Source organism: Schistocerca americana, chromosome 8, assembly GCF_021461395.2.
Source record: "Schistocerca americana isolate TAMUIC-IGC-003095 chromosome 8, iqSchAmer2.1, whole genome shotgun sequence".
Taxonomy (NCBI): Eukaryota; Metazoa; Arthropoda; class Insecta; order Orthoptera; family Acrididae; genus Schistocerca; species Schistocerca americana.
This window is the reverse complement of record NC_060126.1, coordinates 274947063-274968528: the sequence shown is the minus strand read 5'-3', so window position 1 is coordinate 274968528 and position 21466 is coordinate 274947063. Positions and strand designations below refer to the sequence as shown.

The 21466-nt window shown below is 39.5% G+C and overlaps 1 protein-coding gene across 1 annotated transcript in view; it reads right to left on the bottom strand.

Annotated features, from left to right (window-relative positions):
• Window positions 1-9580: 9580 nt before the first annotated feature.
• Window positions 9581-21466, bottom strand: part of LOC124545024 (pre-mRNA-splicing factor ISY1 homolog) — a 73207-nt gene continuing 61321 nt past the window's right edge. The window contains exons 6-7 of the mRNA XM_047123806.1: window positions 20471-20592; window positions 9581-10959 (exon numbers count right to left, since the gene is read on the bottom strand). Coding sequence (XP_046979762.1) covers window positions 10750-10959; window positions 20471-20592 — 332 coding nt within the window. The 3' untranslated portion in view covers window positions 9581-10749. The remainder of the gene's footprint in view (window positions 10960-20470; window positions 20593-21466) is intronic.

The window sequence follows — 21466 nt, the reverse complement described above, 5'->3', positions numbered from 1 at the left end:
CTACCAGCCCTTGTGTTTTTACCTACTTGATTCTCTGCTGCTTTCACTACTTCATCCCTCAGAGCTACCCATTCTTCTTCTACTGTATTTCTTTCCCCCATTCCTGTCAATCGTTCCCTTATGCTCTCCCTGAAACTCTGTACAACCTCTGGTTTAGTCAGTTATCCAGGTCCCATCTCCTTAAATTCCCACCTGTTTGCAGTTTCTTCAGTTTTAATCTACAGGTCATAACCAATAGATTGTGGTCAGAGTCCACATCTGCCCCTGGAAATGTCTTACAATTTAAAACCTGGTTCCTAAATCTCTGTCTTACCATTATATAATCTATTTGATACCTTCTAGTATCTCCAGGATTCTTCCATGTGTACAACCTTCTATCATGATTCTTGAACTATGTGTTAGCTATGATTAAGTTATGCTCTGTGCAAAATTCTACCAGACAGCTTCCTCTTTCATTTCTTTCTCCCAATCCATATTCACCTACTATGCTTCCTTCTCTCCCTTTTCCTACTCTCGAATTCCAGTCACCCATGACTATTATATTTTCGTCTCTCTTCACTACCTGAATAATTTCTTTTATCTCATCATACATTTCATCATATACACCATTAATTTGGATGAAATCAGTGATGACGAGTAGATGTAGTTCACATACAGCAAAGTAATAGAAACACATTCGCTATGTACCTACATACCAACACTACACACATTTATGTATACATACATTTCTGCAGCACTATATATGCAAACAATGGAAAGTACAAGCTGGAATAACAATAATATGAAAATGATAGGTTGCTACTCACCACATAAAGGAGGTGTGGAATCACAGACACAATGAAAAGACTGCTAAGCTTTCAGACAAAAAAGTCCTCCTCCAGAAACAAAAACATGTGCGCAGGGGCACACACACACACACACACACACACACACACACACACACACACACACATGTGTGTGTGTGAGAGGGAGAGAGAGAGAGAGAGAGAGAGAGAGAGAGAGAGAGAGAGAGAGAGGAGGGGGGTGTCTGCAAGCTAAACGTTCGTGGTCATTTCATTGTGTCTGTCTGACGGAACACCTCCTTTATACGGTGAGTAGAAATGTACCCTTTTTATCTTTTTGTAATTCCACTATGTTCTCAGATACATATAAACTAATAGCTTGCTTACCCAGGAGCAGATTTACAGTCAGATCACAATGTAGTAGTGATGATGAATAGGTTGAAGTTTATGAGATTAGTCAGGAAGAATCAACATGCAAAGAAGTGAGATACGGAAGTACTAAGGAATGACAAGATACACTTAAAGTCTCAGGCTATAGATACAGCAATAAGAAATAGCTCAGTAGCCAATACAGTTGAAGAGGAGTGGATATCTCCAAAAAAGTCAGACACAGAAGTTGGAAAGAAAAACGTAGGTGCAAAGAAGGTAACTGCAAAGAAACCATGTGTAAGAGTAGAAATACTTCAGCTGATCGATGAAAGAAGGACATACAAAGATGTTTGGGGAAAATCAGGAATACAGAAATACAAGTCACTGAGGAATGAAACAAAAAGGGAGTGCAAGGAAGCTAAGACGAAGTGGCTACATGAAAAATGTGAAGAAATTGAAAAAGATTTTCGGAAGGACTGGCTCAGCATATAGCAAAGTCAAAAGAACTTTTGCTGAAATTAAAAGCAAAGGTTGCAATATTAAGAGTGTAATGGGAATTCCACTGCTAAATACAGAGGAGAGAGCAGATAGGTGGAAAGAGTACATTGAAAGTTTCTATCAGGGGTAAGGTTTGTCTGAAGTGATAGATGAAGAAACGAGTTGATTTAAAAAGGATTGGGGATCCAGTATTAGAATCAGAATTCAAAAGAGCTTTGGAGGACTTGCGATGAAATAAAACAGAAGGGATAGACAATATTCCACCAGAATTTCTGAAATCATTGGGGGGAGGTGGCAACAAAACGACTGCTCAGGTTGGTGTGTAAAATGTAAGAGTCTGGTGACATACCATTTGACTTTCTGAAAAATATCATCCACACAATTCCGAAGACTGTAAGAGCTGACAAGTGCAAGAATTATTGCCCAATCAATTAACAGCTCAAGCATCCAAGTTGCTGACAAAAATAATATACAGAAGACTGGAGAAGAAAACTGATGAGTTGTTAGATGGCGATCAGTTTGGCTTTAGGGTAAAGGCACTGTCTCTGGCTGATCCAGATGCAGCTGCCTGCCCTGTTTCAGAGGATGATTCTCAGCCTTCAAGGTCCGGGCAATCACAGAGGGTGGGCTTATTGGTAGTTGGGAGCTCCAATGTTAGGTGCGTAATGGGGCCCCTTAGGAATATGGTGGCTAAGGAGGGGAAGAAATCCAGTGCGCACTCCGTGTGCATTCCGGGTGGAGTCATTCCTGATGTGGAAAGGGTCCTTCCAGATGCCATGAAGAGCACAGGGTGCAGCCAGCTGCATGTGGTGGCACATGTCGGCACTAATGACGTGTGTTGCTTTGGTTCTGAGGACATTTTCTCTGGATTCCAGCGGCTATCTGATTTGGTGAAGGCTGCCGGTCTTGCTTATGAGATGAAGGCAGAGCTCACCATCTGCAGCATTGTTGACAGAACCGACTGCGGACCTTTGGTGCAGAGCCGGGTGGAGGGTCTGAATCAGAGGCTCAGACGGTTTTGCGACCGTGTTGGCTGCAGATTCCTTGACTTGCGCCACAGGGTGGTGGGGTTTCGGGTTCCGCTGAATAGGTCAGGAGTTCACTACACTCAGCTGGCGGCTACACTGGTAGCAGAGGCTGTGTGGTGTGGACTGGGCGGTTTTTTAGGTTAGAAGGCCTCGGGAAAGTACGGGGTGGGCTGCAATCTAAAAGGGTGCATGGCAAATACAGGAAGTGATTGGATCAAGGAACAGTCGGAATTGTAGTTGTAAATTGTTGTAGTTGCGCTGGGAAAGTCCCTGAGCTTCAAGCACTAATAGAAAGCACAGAAGCTGAAATCGTTATAGGTACAGAAAGCTGGCTAAAGCCTGAAATAAGTTCTGCAGAAATTTTTACGAAGTCTCAGACCGTGTTCAGGAAAGATAAATTAGGCAGAATTGGTGGTGGAGTGTTTGTGTCTGTCAGTAGTGGTTTATCTTGTAGTGAAGTTGAAGTAGATACTCCGTGCGAATTGGTATGGGTGGAGGTTATACCTAACAGTCGAACTAAGTTAATAATTGGTTCCTTCTACCGACCCCCAGACTCCGATGATATAGTTGCTGAACAGTTCAGAGAAAATTTGAGTTTCGTAACAAATAAATACCCCACTCATACGGTTATAGTTGGTGGGGACTTCAACCTTCCCTCGATATGTTGGCAAAAATACTTGTTCAAAACCGCTGGTAGGCAGAAAAGATCTTCCGAGATTGTCCTAAATGCTTTCTCCGAAAATTATTTCGAGCAGTTAGTCCACGAACCCACACGAATTGTAAATGGTTGCGAAAACACACTTGACCTCTTTGCCACAAACTACCCAGAGCTGATAGAGAGCATCATGACTGATACAGGGATTAGTGATCACATGGTCGTTGTAGCTAGGCTCAATACCGTTTCTTCCAAATCCACCAGAAACAAACACAAAATAATTTTATTTAAAAAAGCGGATAAAGTGTCACTAGAAGCCTTCCTAAGAGACAATCTACATTCCTTCCGAACTGACTATGCAAATGTAGACGAGATGTGGCTCAAATTCAAAGATATAGTAGCAACAGCAATTGAGAGATTCATACTGCATAAATTGGTAAGAGATGGAACTGATCCCCCATGGTACACAAAACAGGTCCGAACGCTGTTGCAGAGGCAACGGAAAAAGCATGCGAAGTTCAGAAGAACGCGAAATTCCGAAGATTGGCTAAAATTTACAGACTAAAATATACAGACGCGCGAAATTTGGCTCGGACTTCAATGCGAGATGCCTTTAATAGGTTCCACAACGAAACATTGTCTCGAAATTTGGTAGAAAATCCGAAGAAATTCTGGTCGTATGTAACGTACACAAGCGGCAAGACGCAGTAAATACCTTTGATGCGCAGTGCCGATGGTACTGTTACAGACGAATGTGCTGCTAAAGCGGAGTTATTGAACGCAGTTTTCCGAAATTCCTTCACCAGGGAAGACGAATGGAATATTCCAGAATTTGAAACACGAACAGCTGCTAGCATGAGTTTCTTAGAAGTAGATACCTTAGGGGTTGCGAAGCAACTCACATCGATTGATACGGGCAAGTCTTCAGGTCCAGATTGTATACCGATTAGGTTCCTTTCAGATTACGCTGATACAATAGCTCCCTACTTAGCAATCATATACAACTGCTCGCTCACCGATAGATCTGTACCTACAGATTGGAAAATTGCGCAGGTCGCACCAGTGTTTAAGAAGGGTAGTAGGAGTAATCCATCGAACTACAGACCTATATCATTGACGTCGGTTTGCAGTAGGGTTTTGGAGCATATACCGTATTCAAAAATTATGAATCACCTCGAAGGGAAGGATCTATTGATACGTAATCAGCATGGTTTCAGAAAACATCGTTCTTTTGCAACGCAGCTAGCTCTTTATTCGCACGAAGTAATGGCCGCTATCGACAAGGGGTCTCAAGTTGATTTCGTATTTCTAGATTTCCGGAAAGCTTTTGACACCGTTCCTCACAAGCGACTTCTAATCAAGCTGCGGGCCTATGGGGTATCGTCTCAGTTGTGCGACTGGATTCGTGATTTCCTGCCAGGAAGGTCGCAGTTCATAGTAATAGACGGCAAATCATCGAGTAAAACTGAAGTGATATCAGGTGTTCCCCAGGGAAGCGTCCTGGGACCTCTGCTGTTCCTGATCCATATAAATGACCTGGGTGACAATCTGAGCAGTTCTCTTAGGTTGTTCGCAGATGATGCTGTAATTTACCGTCTAGTAAGGTCATCCGAAGACCAGTATCAATTGCAAAGCGATTTGGAAAAAAATTGCTGTATGGTGTGGCAGGTGGCAGTTGACGCTAAATAACGAAAAGTGTGTGGTGATCCACATGAGTTCCAAAAGAAATCCGTTGGAATTCGATTACTCGATAAATAGTACAATTCTCAAGGCTGTCAGTTCAACTAAGTACCTGGGTGTTAAAATTACAAACAACTTCAGTTGGAAAGACCACATAGATAATATTGTGGGGAAGGCGAGCCAAAGGTTGCGTTTCATTGGCAGGACACTTAGAAGATGCAACAAGTCCACTAAAGAGACAGCTTACACTACACTCGTTCGTCCTCTGTTAGAATATTGCTGCGCGGTGTGCGATCCTTACCAGGTGGCATTGACGAAGGACATCGAAAGGGTGCAAAAAAGCTCGTTTTGTATTATCACGTAATAGGGGAGAGAGTGCGGCAGATATGATACGCGAATTGGGATGGAAGTCATTAAAGCAAAGACGTTTTTCGTCGCGGCGAGATCTATTTACGAAATTTCAGTCACCAACTTTCTCTTCCGAATGCGAAAATATTTTGTTGAGCCCAATCTACATAGGTACGAATGATCATCAAAATAAAATAAGAGTAATCCGAGCTCGAACAGAAAGGTTTAGGTGTTCGTTTCTCCCGCGCGCTGTTCGGGAGTGGAATGGTAGAGAGATAGTATGATTGTGGTTCGATGAACCTTCTGCCAAGCACTTAAATGTGAATTGCAGAGTAGTCATGTAGATGTAGATGTAAAGGCATGAGAGAGGCAATTTTGGCGTCGTCGTTGATAATGGAAGCAAGACTAAAGAAAAGTCAAGACATGTTTATAGGATTTGTCAACCTGGAAAAAATGTTCAACAATGTAAAATTGAGCATAATGTTTGATACTCTGAAAAAAAAAAAAATAGAGGTAAGCTATAGGGAGAGATGGGTAATATACAATATATAGAAGAGCCAAGAGGGAATAATAAGAGTGGACGACCAAGAATGAAGAGCTCGGATTGAAAAAGGCATAAGACAGGGATGCAGTCTTTCACCCTTACTGATCAATCTGTACATTGAAGAAGCAATGATGGAAACAGAAGAAAGGTTCAGGAGTGGAATTAAAATTCAAGGTGAAAATATATCAGTGATATGATTTGCTGATGACATTGCTGTCCTGAGTGAAAGTGAAGAAGAATTACATGGTCTACTGAATGGAGTGGTCTAATGAGTATAGAATATGGATTGAGAGTAAACCTAAGAAAGACCAAAGTAATGAGAAGTAGCAAAAACAAGAACAATGAAAAACTTAAAATCAGGATTGATGGTCATAAAGTTAAGGAATTTAGCTACCAGTTATGGATGGAGCAAGGAGAACATCAAAGCTAGCAAAAAGGGCATCCCTGGCCAAGAGAAGTCTACTAGTATCAAACATGGCCTTAATTTGAGGAAGAAATTTCTGAGAATGTACATTTGGAGTACAGCATTGTATGGTAGTGAAACATGGACCATGGGAAAATTGTAACAGAAGAGAACCGAAGCATTTGAGATTTGATACTACAGATGAATGTTGAAAATTAGGTGGACTGATAAGGTAAGGAATGAGGAGCTTCTGCACAGAATTGGAGAGGAAAGGAATATGTGGAAAACACTGACAAGCAGAAGGGACAATATTATAGGACATCTCATAAGACATCAGGGAATGACTTCTGTTGTGGTAGTATACGGCAAAAACTGTACAGAAAGACAGAGATTGGAATAGATCCAGCAGATAATTGAGGATGTATGTTGCAAGTGCTACTCTGAGATGAAGAGGTTGGCACAGGAGAGGAATTCGTGGCAGGCCTCTTCAAATCAGTCAGAAGACAGATGACCCATTACAAATATTTGTCTCAGTTTTTTTACCAAAATTATATTAAAAATGTGTTGACATTGTGCCACACGGAAATGTATGTTATTCTTTATGTTTGGGAATTACGAGAGAACAATTTCTGTATTCTGACACTTCTTTATCCTCATTTAGTTCAGTGTCACAAATTTGATAACATACAGAGTGATAAATTAATGAAAATTGCGTAAATAATAATAATAACAATAAACTAGATTAGTAACTACGCAAGCACGCAGTCAAAGTACCTATGTAAGCACACAGTCAAATAAGTAACATAGCCTTTTCATTTGTTTGCTACCTATTCTTCTGGTACAGTATTTGTGAGGTATTTTATTTTATAATTGTTACTCACCATATAGCGGAGATGCTGAGTTGCAGATGGGCAGAACAAAAAGGCTGTCAGCAAGCTTTTGGCCAACTAGGCCTTCGTTGGACACACACACACACACACACACACACACACACACACACACACACACACACAGAGAGAGAGAGAGAGAGAGTGCGGTTATGTGTGTGTGTGTGTGTGTGTGTGTGTGTGTGTGTGTGTGCGTGTGTGGGCGTGCGCACGCATCTCTGACGAAGTCCTTGATGGCCGAAAGCTTACTTGCTGAAAGTCTTTTTGTTGTGCCTATCTGCGACTCAGCATCTCTGTTATATGGCGAGTAATAACTATCCTTTTCATAATATTGTTACATTCCAGCCTGGGTTTTCCATTGTTGTATTTTATTTTATACATTTCATTCATCTTTGTGCAATTAAAAACCTCCCATGATGGGGGAAGAATTGAACAGATTCTGGGAAGAATTGAACAGAGTCTGCCAAAGTCCCTTAGTGTGTTAAACCCTGAATGCATACAAGATGACAGTGGGGGAAAAAAACTCACTTTAATAAGGAACTATTTAGCATGGCATATTAGTGTCAATAGAGTCACTGTCTCAACACTGAACTGTGTCCTTATAATGTGATAAGTTTCAACATTATTGATTAACTCAGTAAAAGTGGACATGCTCTATCAGAAAACATCTACAATGACAGACATAAAGAAGCGGGACTGATGCTTCCAATTTATGTACTTACCAAATACGTTTATAAGCAAAAATATTATTACCTTTGCCCACTTGGAGAATGAATGTTGCCTGGTGGCTTAAAGGGCACATGATACATTAAGAAAAGTAAATAAGCAATGTGTAAATGAAATGGAAATCATTTTAATGAAGATGGGGGCTGTAAATGGATAAATCTACTGATGTAAGCGACTTTGGAAAAGGGTAGGTTGTTATGACCAGACACCTGGGAATGAGCGTCTCGGAAATAGCAAAGCTGGCCATCTGTTCGCCAGCTACTATTGTATCTTCGGAAAGAGGTTGAAGGACAACAAGATGTTACAAAGCGTATGTGATACCTGGAGTGGTGTTGGAACCCTCGTGGCTCCGAAAACTCTGAGGCTATTTGTGAAAACCACATGAATATTGGTTCTTAACTGAAATATACTTCTTTCCTTTTATAAAGTCATATCTGTGGTTTCCACAGGACAGTTATACTGGAAATCACCTTAGAGGACCTACCACAAGAGCTGAGTGGCCAACGGGAGCTTGGTGTTATGGATTTTAGTGAGAACCATCGAAAGAGTAAAAATGTGAAAATTGTGTTAGGGTGCTAGAGAACACGAGTGTGTCGGCAGTTGATGTGTCTGGCGAAGGAAGAGGTGAAAAGTGAAGATATGTAATGTTTCCCAGTGAAAGGTACACTGCCCATGGAAATTTGAGGAAGGAATTCTATTCAGTAAGAGACGGGAGGAGACATAGTTTTCTGTTATGGTAACTAACTTCAAGGAGGGAATCAAAGTTTCTAAGGGTATTACTGACGCTAAGCTAAGCCGTAAGTTCAAAATGTGTGAAAGTATGGAGATGGAAATTCCTGGAGATTAATAATAAAAAACTGCCATTTTTAATTTATATTGGCATGTCTTTCTACAGTTAGCCTTTTTCTATTTAATCATTTTCAAGTATTTTGCATTATGACTATTTTTTCACTGTGTGCTGTAATCTTTGTGTGTGGTACAGGTAAGATATAGGCGAACAAAAGATGTGTTCATCTAATTTTATTTATTGTTGTCAATCTTATGCTGTTGATATCCCTGTAGTTCGTTCCTGCTGGATCTCCAAGACAGTCATAGGGGATGACTCGTATTTAGTAAATTATCCTTGCCGCCTCACTGGGTGAACTTCTTATAGTGAGGATAGCAACCTGATTAATTTCAGTTAGCTGTATTGGTGGGTGGTTTTGGTGGTAACTGAACATGAATATCTTTATTAAGATGGCTAAATAAAAAGGTGGTACATCACAGACTAGTCAGAGATCTGAAATGGACATCTGCCTGGAATAATTCAGCTGCATCACGTAGCTCAGAAAGCAGATGCTCCTGTATATAAAATGCACTAACCATGAATAGCATTGTTTTGTACTGTTCCATTCCTTCATTATTGCTTCAGTTAACACAGTGATGAGCTGTGTTTTTATATGCTCAAGTGAGCAGCAGTAATGTGAAATAAAAAGCGAGAAAATATTTACGATCTGTGCCAGAAAATGGCCCAGATTCTGAGCTAGCAGCGCAGCCTCATGATGAGGGAGTTGCCTACGACATAATTAGCAACTGAGTAAGTGTTTGGTAGGGATCTGTTACAACATTGCTGTTTAATGCTGCAAGTGGGTCATTACAGAGCAGTAACACTTGAACATGGTAACAGGTTGCTACGATGAAAGTTTATTTATTTGCTGTTTAATTAAACAGTGATCTAACTTATGTAAGTTTTTTTATTGTTGTTTAATTACACTAACATTAAATTGTGATTTTGCTCATAGGTGTTTACCTTGGTAACATAAAAACAGCTACCCTTTACCTGTGTATGAAGTATGTCACACGTCCGGCTCATATTATGAAAACTGCTTCACCTGCTCTAGAGTTACGGACCACTGAAGCAGTTCTCACATAGTAATACTACTGGGCACACAGAAAGTTAGCATTACTAACACATTACCTGCTCTAGAGTTAAGGACCACTGAAGCAGTTCTCACATAGTAATACTACTGGGCACAAAGAAAGTTAGCATTACTAACACATTACTAACAAGTGTATTTAATGTGATTCTGTCATGAGCAACTGAAACAAACAAAATATCCTCAAGTGATACAAGACTCAATAATCCAAAGCAATAAATAATTTTTCATTATAACTTTCTGCAAATTATGAACATTGTGAAATAAAGATAATAAATTCTTTTGAACAGACAAAAGTTCCATAAATAAAATTCAACATTAATGAAAAAGCTTATCAATAACTAAAAAGAAATTTGGACTCCATGCAGACATACACAGTATACTAACCAGTGGGTGTATGTTCTCTCAACAACAGAACAAATAGCCCCATATATAATATATATGTACAACACATCTCACAGAGATGAAATTTCAGTGATTACCAAAGTTGGAAGTGGATGACCATAGTAACATACCAGGTATCACAGACTTAAGTAAGCCTAAGCTTCCAACAACAGAATTAATGTGAATACCTAAGATTAGCACATCATCACACAGGTTTGACAAAGGCACCACTCTTCAATATCTCCCATATTTTTGGCACTTGACTGCAGTAAGCACTGTTGATCATGGCCTACGTCCACCATACAACATAATGTAAAATAACAACATATTGTGAACAACCGTGTAAACAAGAAACAGTGAGCTTCTGTTTTTCAATGGAATGAATGTCTTTCTTGTAAAGCTCAGAAATGAGATTTTTTTGTACCAGTCATTAATCTTTTCTTCACATAGAACCACGGTTATCTTCAGCCTTGTGCATATTGCAGATTCAAGAATTATGTTTGAATGTGTTTCCAACACAATGTAATCATCATTGTTCTGGTGGTGGGAATGCTGCCAAACCACGGGTCTCCTCTACTTCTCGAAGTAATGATGTACTGGCATACTTCTCCAACAGTTCTTGCTTCTTGCGAGCCAACAGTGCAGCTTCAACTTCCTTCTGTGAAGGAACTGGTACATGTGCAATAAATCTGGGCACCAAGGGTTCTTCCTTGTGGAGTCCTTCAGCTTCTTCATCAGACTGCAAAAATTGTAAACATGATTCACATTAAATGAAAAGCCTCCAAACAACATAGATTTCATACAAATATATGTGTCACATACATCTTAAAATATTTTACTTCCAATTTCATAACAGGCTCAGATTCAGCTACAAAGAGGACATTTAAATTAACTTAAGTTTTCTGTAGCACAAAATCGAAGTTTAAAAAATGACTGGCCCAGGGAAAGTTAAGCATCTGATTTCACACTGCAGTGGTTTTTTTTTTTCCCCTTAGACTTACAAGGTCAATACAGTTATTAGCTTAACTTTCCAAGCACTTCTTATGCCTGACTTGGAGTCTGATCTGCCAGTCCCTTTCTTCTACTCTATTTGTTTCAACAGACATTCTTCAGTATACTCAGTTGTGCTCCTTATGTAGCAGATAGTTTCCATAGTAAAAAATTCATTCTTCAGTGTGGTCTACTCTTAGCAGAAACTTCTGATACTCTGAATACTTTGTTTGTGAATTGTCCAGCAACTGTCACAATGATTAAAACATCATTCAACTTTATTTTATTTTACTATTTTAGATTGTAAATGAAACAAATTACTATTTAGACAAAACTGTCTGTGGAACACAAGTATCTTGTGTTAACTTTGATCGCAATAACATTTGTTACCATGGCACCCTCACAAAAGCACCTGCTCTAGTGGCTGATGTGCCACCATATCTGGTCTCACTAATGCTACTGGAGGATACTAAGTAACTTTTCTATGGCATTTGTAATATGGTCGCTTCCATTTCAGTACCTAGTTAGTCATTAAAAATTTTTGCGTGATATTGCGCCAATTATGAGGCATACACTGTCATAGGGTAGCGATGTTTTCCCGTTTCTCCAACAATTATTGAGTCGTCTGCACAAACCTCTTCAAAGATATCAACCTCTATCGATACCTTGATCGCAGTCAGCATTCTCATGTCTACTTCTTTGATTTCTTAGCTGCCTCTTTGGCCGCTATGTTACCATGATAACGGCGTCCATTTCAGTTCACACTTCTATGATTTTTTTTTTTTTCATGGCAGTCATCTTGGCTTTATGTTGCCTAGAAAACGGTGTCATTTTGAATTCTTACCAGAGGGCACTGCCTAGTAAATATATAATGATGTGTGTATATTTTAATGGTTGCATCTTTAATGTAATTTTACGTGCTATTATATCTTTATGTAATACCCGTATGTGCATATAATTACTACTCTCTAGTTTAGTTGTTTAACAACAAAACATTAATAACAACAATGTGTTTGCCCCTAGATGACACTGCTTCATCTCTTGTTCCATAAGTTACTGTATTTTATTTTAACATAAACGACTACTTGCCGGATAGTTTATAATGTTTTAACTTCTTATGTACTCATATTTGGTCCACAAGAACTTACTTTGCAAATTTCATACAGCAGCTACATTTCAGTTCTTGTGAAGCATTTGCCATTGGCTGCTGCTGACACACTTCATAGTCGGCATGGGAATTGCACACTATTTAACCCTTGGCTCCACAGCCATTAGTGAACAGTGTACGATCATGGTATCATGTGGAGAACCGAGGAGCTGTCACTACTAGCCATAGAGGTAAACGATGTAGTATTTCTCCATTAATGTCAAATGTACAACGTTATTGCGATCTCGACAGTTGTTTTCATCAAATTACAATATAGATCCAATATGATGGCTTTACAGTTTTCACCTGCTGCTGCATTAAAATGAGTGCTGGATGAGAACACAAGGAGATGTATTTTTGCCTTTATAAGCAATGTTTGCCTAGTAAGTCGTCAGGGCATGTCTCGTGGCGTGGCTTAAAACATATTCTATTTTTCACTTTCTCCCACTCTTCTCAAATGTTTTCACATTCCTTGCTGTATTTGGTCCACTGGGGAATGGATATGGTGGTGGATGGCTTGGTTATAGCTTTGAGGACATACTTAGTTGGCATGGCTGGTGGAAGTGTTGCCTACTAAGTTTGTGTGTTTTCTGAAACTGTCAAATGCTGGCAAAATTAATTAATGTTGTAAATGTGCAAGAAGGAAAATGGATCACAGAACTAGGAGGGTTGTAATTATTAAACATAAGCATCCAATTAATTAGAGGTAGGCACAGCGTATTACAAATTTTCAGTCATAATTCCTAAACACGAAAGAGAAACATGGTGCAAGTAGCTTATGGGAAAAAAATAATTTGGAACCTTCAAGAATCAGGGAGGTGAAGCCCTGGCTCGGGGCATGAAACACTAAAATGGCTTGTTTGATAATGGCATAGACTGTGCAAGACAGAGATGTGAGTTTGAGTCTCAATTTGACACACAATCACAGTAATTCAGTGTATCAGATGATGTTCCTACTATCTCTAGAAAACTGATGGCGACCAACAAAAAGTTTCAAAAAGAAAACAGACAATTTTTGTTTGAATTTATATTATCAACTACAAATGTGGGGCTATTAATAGCCACTATGGTCTGCTTTTCATTATATAACCCATGCTGTTCTTGACAATTAACCAACAATATTTGTAGGTCAAGCATATTTGCTCTGTATACCACAACACACTCACCCTACTACTTCTGTGTCATCACAATTATTATGCTATGCAACTGTATCAATAGAGGGGATATTTTAGACATGTCCCAAATAAGAAAGAAAACTCAATCGAGAAAGGCAAACAAAGCCACAAAAGGAGGGTGTAAGGAACTGTTACTTCTGCATGGTAACCATAGAAGGAGCAGTGGAAATACACATAGGTCGAATGAGAATTAACTGAAAATATCGGCCCAAAATTACATACTGGGGAATTCCCCCCCCCCCCCCCCCCCGCCCCCTCCTCCCTCTTTTTTAACCGGCTATTACAGCTCCCTACAGTACCATGGAAGTTATCCCCTGATGTCTTAACACATTCTATCATCCTGTTGTTTCTTCTTGTCAGTGTTTTCAACATGTTCCTACAGTCACCAATTCTGCAGGAAACCTCCTCATTCTTACCTTATCAGTCCACACAATTTTTAACATTCTTCTGTAGCATCATATCTCAAATGTTTCGATTCTATTCTGTTCCTATTTTCCCATTACCACACAATGCTGTGATCCAAATGTGCATTCTCAAAAATTTCTTATTCACATTAAGGTCTATGTTTGATATTAATAGCATCCTTTTGCCCAGGAATGTTCTGCTTCCATTATCCATCATGGGTTACTTTGCTTCCAAGGTAACAGAACTACTTAACCTCACACATTTTGTGATCACCAATTTCTGCTGGTTCTCATTATTTTTGTATTTCCTTGGTTTACTCTCAATCCATATTCTATACGCACTGGGCTGTTCATTCCAGTCAATAGATCTTCACTGTGGATAGTAATGTTGTCAGTGAATCACATCATTCAAATCATTTCATGCCAAATTTCAATTTCAATCTTGAACTTATCTTTTAGTTCTGTCATTGTTTCTTTGATGTATAGATTGAACAAGAGGGGTGAAAAACTACATTCCTGTCTTAAGCCCTTTTTAATCTGAGCCCTTCTTCTTGGTGTTCCAATTTTATTGTTCCATCTTGGCTGTTGTACATATTATATACTGACCATCTCCCTATAGCTTATTCCTATTTTTCTCAGAATTTTAAATGTCTTGCACCATTCTACACTGTCAAACATTTTTGCTAGGTCAACAAGTCCTATGAACATGTCCTGATTTTTCTTATCTTGCTTCTGTCATCAAGTGCAATGTCACAACTGCGTTGGGTTGGGGGGGTTGGGTTGTTTGGGGAATGAGACCAGACAGCGAGGTCATCGGTTTCATCGGATTAGGGAAGGAAGTCGGCCGTGCCCTTTCAGAGGAACCATCCCAGCATTTGCCTGGAGTGATTTAGGGAAATCACAGAAAACCTAAATCAGGATGGCCGGACGCGGGATTGAACCGTCGTCCTCCCGAATGCGAGTCCAGTGTCTAACCACTGCGCCACCTCGCTCGGTCAGAACTGCGTCCTTGGTGCCTTTATCAAATTGATTTTCATGTAACTGAACTCCAGTTTTCTTTCCAATTCTCATGTATATTATTCTTGTCAGCAGCAGGTGTGTAAGGTGTGTTAAACTAATACTGCAATAGTTCTCACACTTATCTGCTCTTGCCACCGCGTGGATAATATTTTTCCAAAACTCAGATGGCATGTCGCTGAACTCATAGATTCTACTCACTAACTTAAGTCGTTTGGTTGCCACTTTCCCCAATGATTTCAGAAATTTCTGTGGAATATTATTTATCCCTTCTGCGTTATTTCTTCTCAAATCATCGAAAGCTCTTTTAAATTCTGACACTAGTCTGGATCCCCTGTCTTTTTCATATTAACTTGTTTCTTCTGCTATCATGTCACCAGACACTTCCTTCCCCTCACAGAGGCCTTCAATATGTACTCTTGCTACCTATCCGTTCTCTATTCTGCATTTAAGACTGGAGCTGCCGCCAGAGCACTCTTAATGTTGCTGCCTTTGCTTTTAATTTTACCGAGGGTTGTTTTTACTTTTCTATGTGCTAAGTCAGTTCTTTTGATGATAATTTCTTTTTCAATTTCTTCACAATTTTTCTGTAGCTATTTCTCCTCTCTCTCTTTTAATTTCATTACAAATTGATTTATACTGCTGTATTCCATGAACATTTTTATACTTCCTTCTTTTGTCAATCAACTGATATCTTTCTTCTCAAACTATGGAAAATCCAGGACGGAATGTAACAATATGATGAAAAGGGAAGTTGCTACTCACCATATAGTGGAGATGCTGAGTCGCAGATAGGCACAACTAATAGAAGGTCGCAAATAAGCTTTCGGCCAGTAAGCCTTTGTCAAAAATAGACGGACAGATAGATGGACAGACGCGCGCGCGCAACGCACGCACGCACGCACGCACGCACACACACACACACACACACACACACACACACACACACACACACACACACACTCTCACTCTCTCTCTCTCTCTCTCTCTCCTTCTGTTACCCAAGGTTTCTTCACAGTTACCTTCCTTGTACTTGTGTGTCTGTCCAACATTTGTGATTGCTCTTTTTAGAGACGTCCACTCCTCTTCAACTGAGCTGCCTACTGTGGTATTCCTTGTTGCAGTATCCACATTGTTAAAGAATTCTGAGCACATCACTCCTCAGTACTTCAGCATCCCACTTTCTTCCACACTGACTTAATTGTAGTTATGAATACATTTGTTCATCATTATGCCATAGTTGCTCCCAATACCTTGCCCAACATCTGCTTCACTTTCAGTAGCCCTGGAAGGCTGAGTGTTTGCACTGGTAGCTCCTTTATTCTTGCATTACACACAAATCATTTCATGTACACGAAATGTCATGAGGTGAGGGCCTTCTGGTGGGTAGACCTGATCACCTGGTGCAAGTCTTTTGAGGTGACACCACTTCGGCGACTTGTACATCGATGGGGGTGAAATGATGATGAAGATGACACAAACACCCTGTCCCTGAGTCGAGAAAATGCCCAACCCAGCCGAGAATCGAACCCAGGCCCTCCAGCAAATCATTTAGTTGCAAAACGCTCTTGGACCTTAACCTCAGTTAGCTCTTGTATCCCGTTTGACTCCAGCCTCTTCCAGTGCTCTACTTGTGAAACCCACGTCCCACCTTCCTCCCTCCCTCCCACTGCAATTTGACACTTACTTTAGACTTCTGCCTGTGCCCCTCATTTATAATGCTGTCTGGGTTTGTACATCTCATTTTCCCGCAAGGAGCGTTTCAACCCCTCAGTAATTTTCCTATACCTAGTCACTTTTCTTCTGTACAAATTTAATACTGCACTTGCAACAGCTATTTCTGCTTACAAGTTCCTATCACTCCAGTTGAAACCATCCCAGTCAGCCACAACATCTTGACAGAATTTGTTCCTTTTTAACAAGAAAAAAGAGGTAAGATAGCTGAGCTACAATAATTTATTTATTTATTTATTGTTCCGTGGGACCAAATTAAGGAGAAGTCTCCATGGCCATGGAACGAGTCAATACATGAAATTATAACACGATATTAGAAACAGATAAAACGAAATATAAAAAAACATATTCAAGTGACAAGTCGTAAGTTTAAATGAAGAAAATCAAGAATGTAACACTGGAATTTGCTTAATTTTTTAGCTCTTCCAGGAGCTCCTCGACAGAATAGAAGGAGTGAGCCATGAGGAAACTCTTCAGTTTGGACTTAAAAGAGTTTGGGCTACTGCTAAGATTTTTGAGTTCTTGTGGTAGCTTATTGAAAATGGATGCAGCAGAATACTGCACTCCTTTCTACACAAAGTCAAGGAAGTGCATTCTACATGCAGATTTGATTTCTGCCTAGTATTAACTGAGTGAAAGCTGCTAACTCTTGGGAATAGGCTAATATTGCTAACAACAAACGACATTAAAGAAAATATATACTGTGAGGGCAAAGTCAGAATTCCCAGATTTTCGAATAGGGGTCAACAAGACGTTCTTGAACTTACACTACATATAGCTCGAACAGCCCGTTTTTGAGCCAAAAATATCCTTTTTGAATTAAAAGAATTACCCCAAAAAATAATACCATACGACATAAGCGTATGAAAATATGCGAAGTAAACTACTTTTCGTGTTGAAGTGTCACTTATTTCAGATACTGTTCTAATGGTAAATAAAGCAGCATTTAGCTTCTGAACAAGATCCTGGACATGGGCTTTCCACAACAGCTTACTTTCTATCCGAATGCCTAGGAACTTGAACTGTTCCGTCTCGCTTATAATATGCCTATTCTGTCTGATCAAAATATCGGTTCTTGTTGAATTGTGAGTTAGAAACCGTAAAAACTGAGTCTTACTGTGATTTAGCATCAAATTATTTTCCACAAGCCACGAGCTTATTTCATGAACTACATTATTTGTTACTGTTTCAATATTACACACAAGATCCTTCACTATCAAGCTGGTGTCATCAGCAAACAGAAATATTTTTGTATCACCTATAATACTAGAAGGCATATCATTTATATAAATAAGAAACAGCAGTGGCCCCAGCACCGACCCTTGGGGAACGCCCCACTCAACAGTGCCCCACTGGGACTGAACACCACTACCACTCTCAATATTGCGGAGAATTACCCTCTGCTTTCTGTTCTTAAAGTAAGAGGCGAACCAACTGTAAGTTACTCCCCTTACTCCATAATGGTCCAACTTCTGCAGTAATATTTTGTGGTCAACACAGTCAAAAGCCTTCGTCAAATCAAAGAAAACACCTAGCGTTCACAACCTTTTATTTCATCCATCCAAAACCTCACAGAGAAAAGAGAATATAGCATTTTCAGTTGTTAAGCCATTTCTAAAACCAAACTGAACATTTGACAGCAAATTATGTGAATTTAAATGCTCCAGTAACCTTGTATATACAACCTTCTCGATAACTTTAGCGAACAACAATGGCATAGAAATAGGTCTAAAATTGTCAACATTATCAATGTCTCCCTTTTTATAAAGTGGCCTCACTACCGAGTACTTTAATCGGTCAGGAAACCGACCACTTCTAAAGGAAAAGTTACAGATATGGCTGAGAACTGGGCTAACATACATAGAACAATACTTCAGTATTCTGCTACATACCCCGTCATATCCATGAGAGTTCTTGGTCTTTAGTGATTTTATTATTAACTCAATCTCCCTCTTGTCAGTATCATGGAGGAGCATTTCAGGTAACAGTCTTGGAACACTTTTTTCTAAGAGCGCTATATGATTCCCTGTTGGGACTAGGTTTCTATTTAGTTCACCTGCTATATTCAGAAAGTGATTATTAAATACTGTACATATATGCGACTTATCAGTAACACGGACATTCCCATTACGCGCTGATTCTATATCCTCGACCTGTCTCTGCAGACCAGCAACTTCCTTTACGACTGACCATATGGTTTTAATTTTATCCTGAGACTTAGCTATTCTATCTGCATACCACATACTTTTTGCCTTCCTAATAACATTTTTAAGCACCTTACAATACTGTTTGTAATGGGCTGCTGCATTTAGATTTTGACTGTTTCTAACGTTTTGATATAATTGCCACTTTGTTCTACAAGATATTCTTATCCCTCTAGTCAGCCACCCAGGCTGCCTGTTTGTGCTAGTACCCTGTTTTAAACGTTCTAACGGAAAGCAACTTTTAAAGAGCATGACAAAAGTCTTGAGAAAAGCATTATATTTATCGTCTACTGTATCAGCGCTATAAACATCTTGCCACTCTTGTTCCTTTGTAAGGTTTACAAAGGTCTCTACAGCAACTGGATCAGCTTTCCTGAACAGCTGATGACTATATTTAACACGTGTTGTAGCACAAAAATCTTTTAAAGTTAAAATTTGTGCATCGTGATCTGGAAGGCCATTCACCTTTTTGCTAACAGAATGTCCTTCTAGTACTGAGAAATGAACAAAAATGTTGTCTATGGTTGTTCTACTGTTCCCTTGCACTCTCGTTGGAAAGAATATGGTTTGCATAAGATTATATGAATTAAAGAGGTCTACCAGCATCCTCTTCCTTGCACAATCACTTATACAATTAATATTGAAGTCACCACATATAACTAACTTTTTGTATTTCCTATAAAGTGAAACAAGAACCTCCTCTAGCTTTAACAAAAATGTTGTGAAATCGGAGCCTGGGGATCTATAAATAACAACAGTTAGAAGTTTAGCTCCGTTAAATTTAACCACACCTGCACAACATTCAAACACCTTTTCAGTGCGGTACTTTGAAACATCAATTGACTCAAATGGGATGCCATTTTTCACATACATGGCTACTCCCCCACACCGCAAAGAGCTCCTCGAAAAGCTGCCAGCCAACCTGTATCCTGGTAAAGGAAGCCTCTGAATTATCTCCTTATTTAAGAAGTGTTCAGATATACCAATAATTTCAGAGTCAACATCTATAAGCAGTTCACTAACTTTATCTTTAATACCTTGTATATTTTGATGAAATATACTAATTCCCTCATTACTCGGATACCTAAGCTTTGTCAAAAGTGATTCCCTTGTTAGAGAGACTTCCCTTAAGCAGGAATACCTATCAGCTGACTTCAATCTAAAAAAGGTGCATCTCTAACACCCACTACTGCAGGAATTTCCCCATGAGTGATCCCACCAACCCCACCTATGCTGTCACCCATAAGCTTTCCCAACCTCCCCTTCCCACACCTGTTGAGGTGCAGGCCATGTCTAGTGAAACCTGTCCTGCTGATAGACTCTACCGACACCACTGAAATGTGACCCATGCTTTCTGTCATCAGCGCACCCCCAAGTCTCATGTTATTACGCCTGACGGCTGTATTAAGATGAGGCAGATCGCGACGCTGAAACAGTTCCACGAAATGCAGCAAGATGCATAATCAGCATCTTGTTTACGTATCAGCTGCACAATTCTGCTTTGTATAATCAGTTATAATCTTTATTTGTATTGCTATTTAAAGAAGAACTGAACTATCAAGAAACTGTAAATTCTTACCTCCACATCTGGATGAACAGCATATATGTCCTCTTCTTCTTCTTGTCCTTTTGCATCATCTCCTTGGTCCTCAAGAGAGTGCTCTTTTCTAAATTTCCATTCTGCTACTGCCCTCAGAATAGCTGTAAAATAAAAATTTGCACAGTGACAGTAAATATAATGTGTAATTAAATATGGGCAGAAGTAATCATTGTGAAGAAACAGCAGTAAAGGTGTGTGTGTGTGTGTGTGTGTGTGTGTGTGTCCTAGTGCTGCTTTGTAAGTACTTTTTTTGTTCCATATATGTAGCTGAATTTTCATTTGTGATAATTTTCTCTTCATATAATAGATAAGCTACACAGTGAGACTGTACATACATTCAGAATTTAGTTTTTCACACTATGGGTACGTGAACATAAATTAGAAGTTATATACGTATTACTAGGTTACCTTACCAAGTACGCCGTTTCATTGCTGCATGCAACCCCTTGATGTGTGTCTCCTCACCCCCTCCCAAAAAAAGAGGCAACATAGACCACAAGTAGTTTGAGTAGAAAAAGATGGGACACAAAAATTCGCCATGATGTTTTCAAATCAATCATCCATGTATTCTTTTGAAATAATTTAGGAAAACCATAGAAAAACTAAAGCAGATGGCTGGGTCTGGGTGGTGATTAGAACCCCACTCCTCTGGAAAGAGAGTCCAATGTCTTAACTGCTGTGTGTCACTTCCCTTGGTGCCACCAAGGAAAGCTGTAACATTCATTTATTATCATGATCAGAATTAAGATTGTAGTGTCTGTTTAAGCATGTCATCAACTAAGAAGCTAGATGGAATAGAATTGCCTGTACAAATTAATTTTTAAATACACTACTAGGCATAAACTTCCAATCTACAACCATGTGTTGCAGTACCCTACTAACAGCACCTTCTTTAATTACGACTGAGATTATTTGATCATCCTATTTCATATCTCTATAAATCGTTTCACCACATTACTTTGTTTTTAGTGTTTT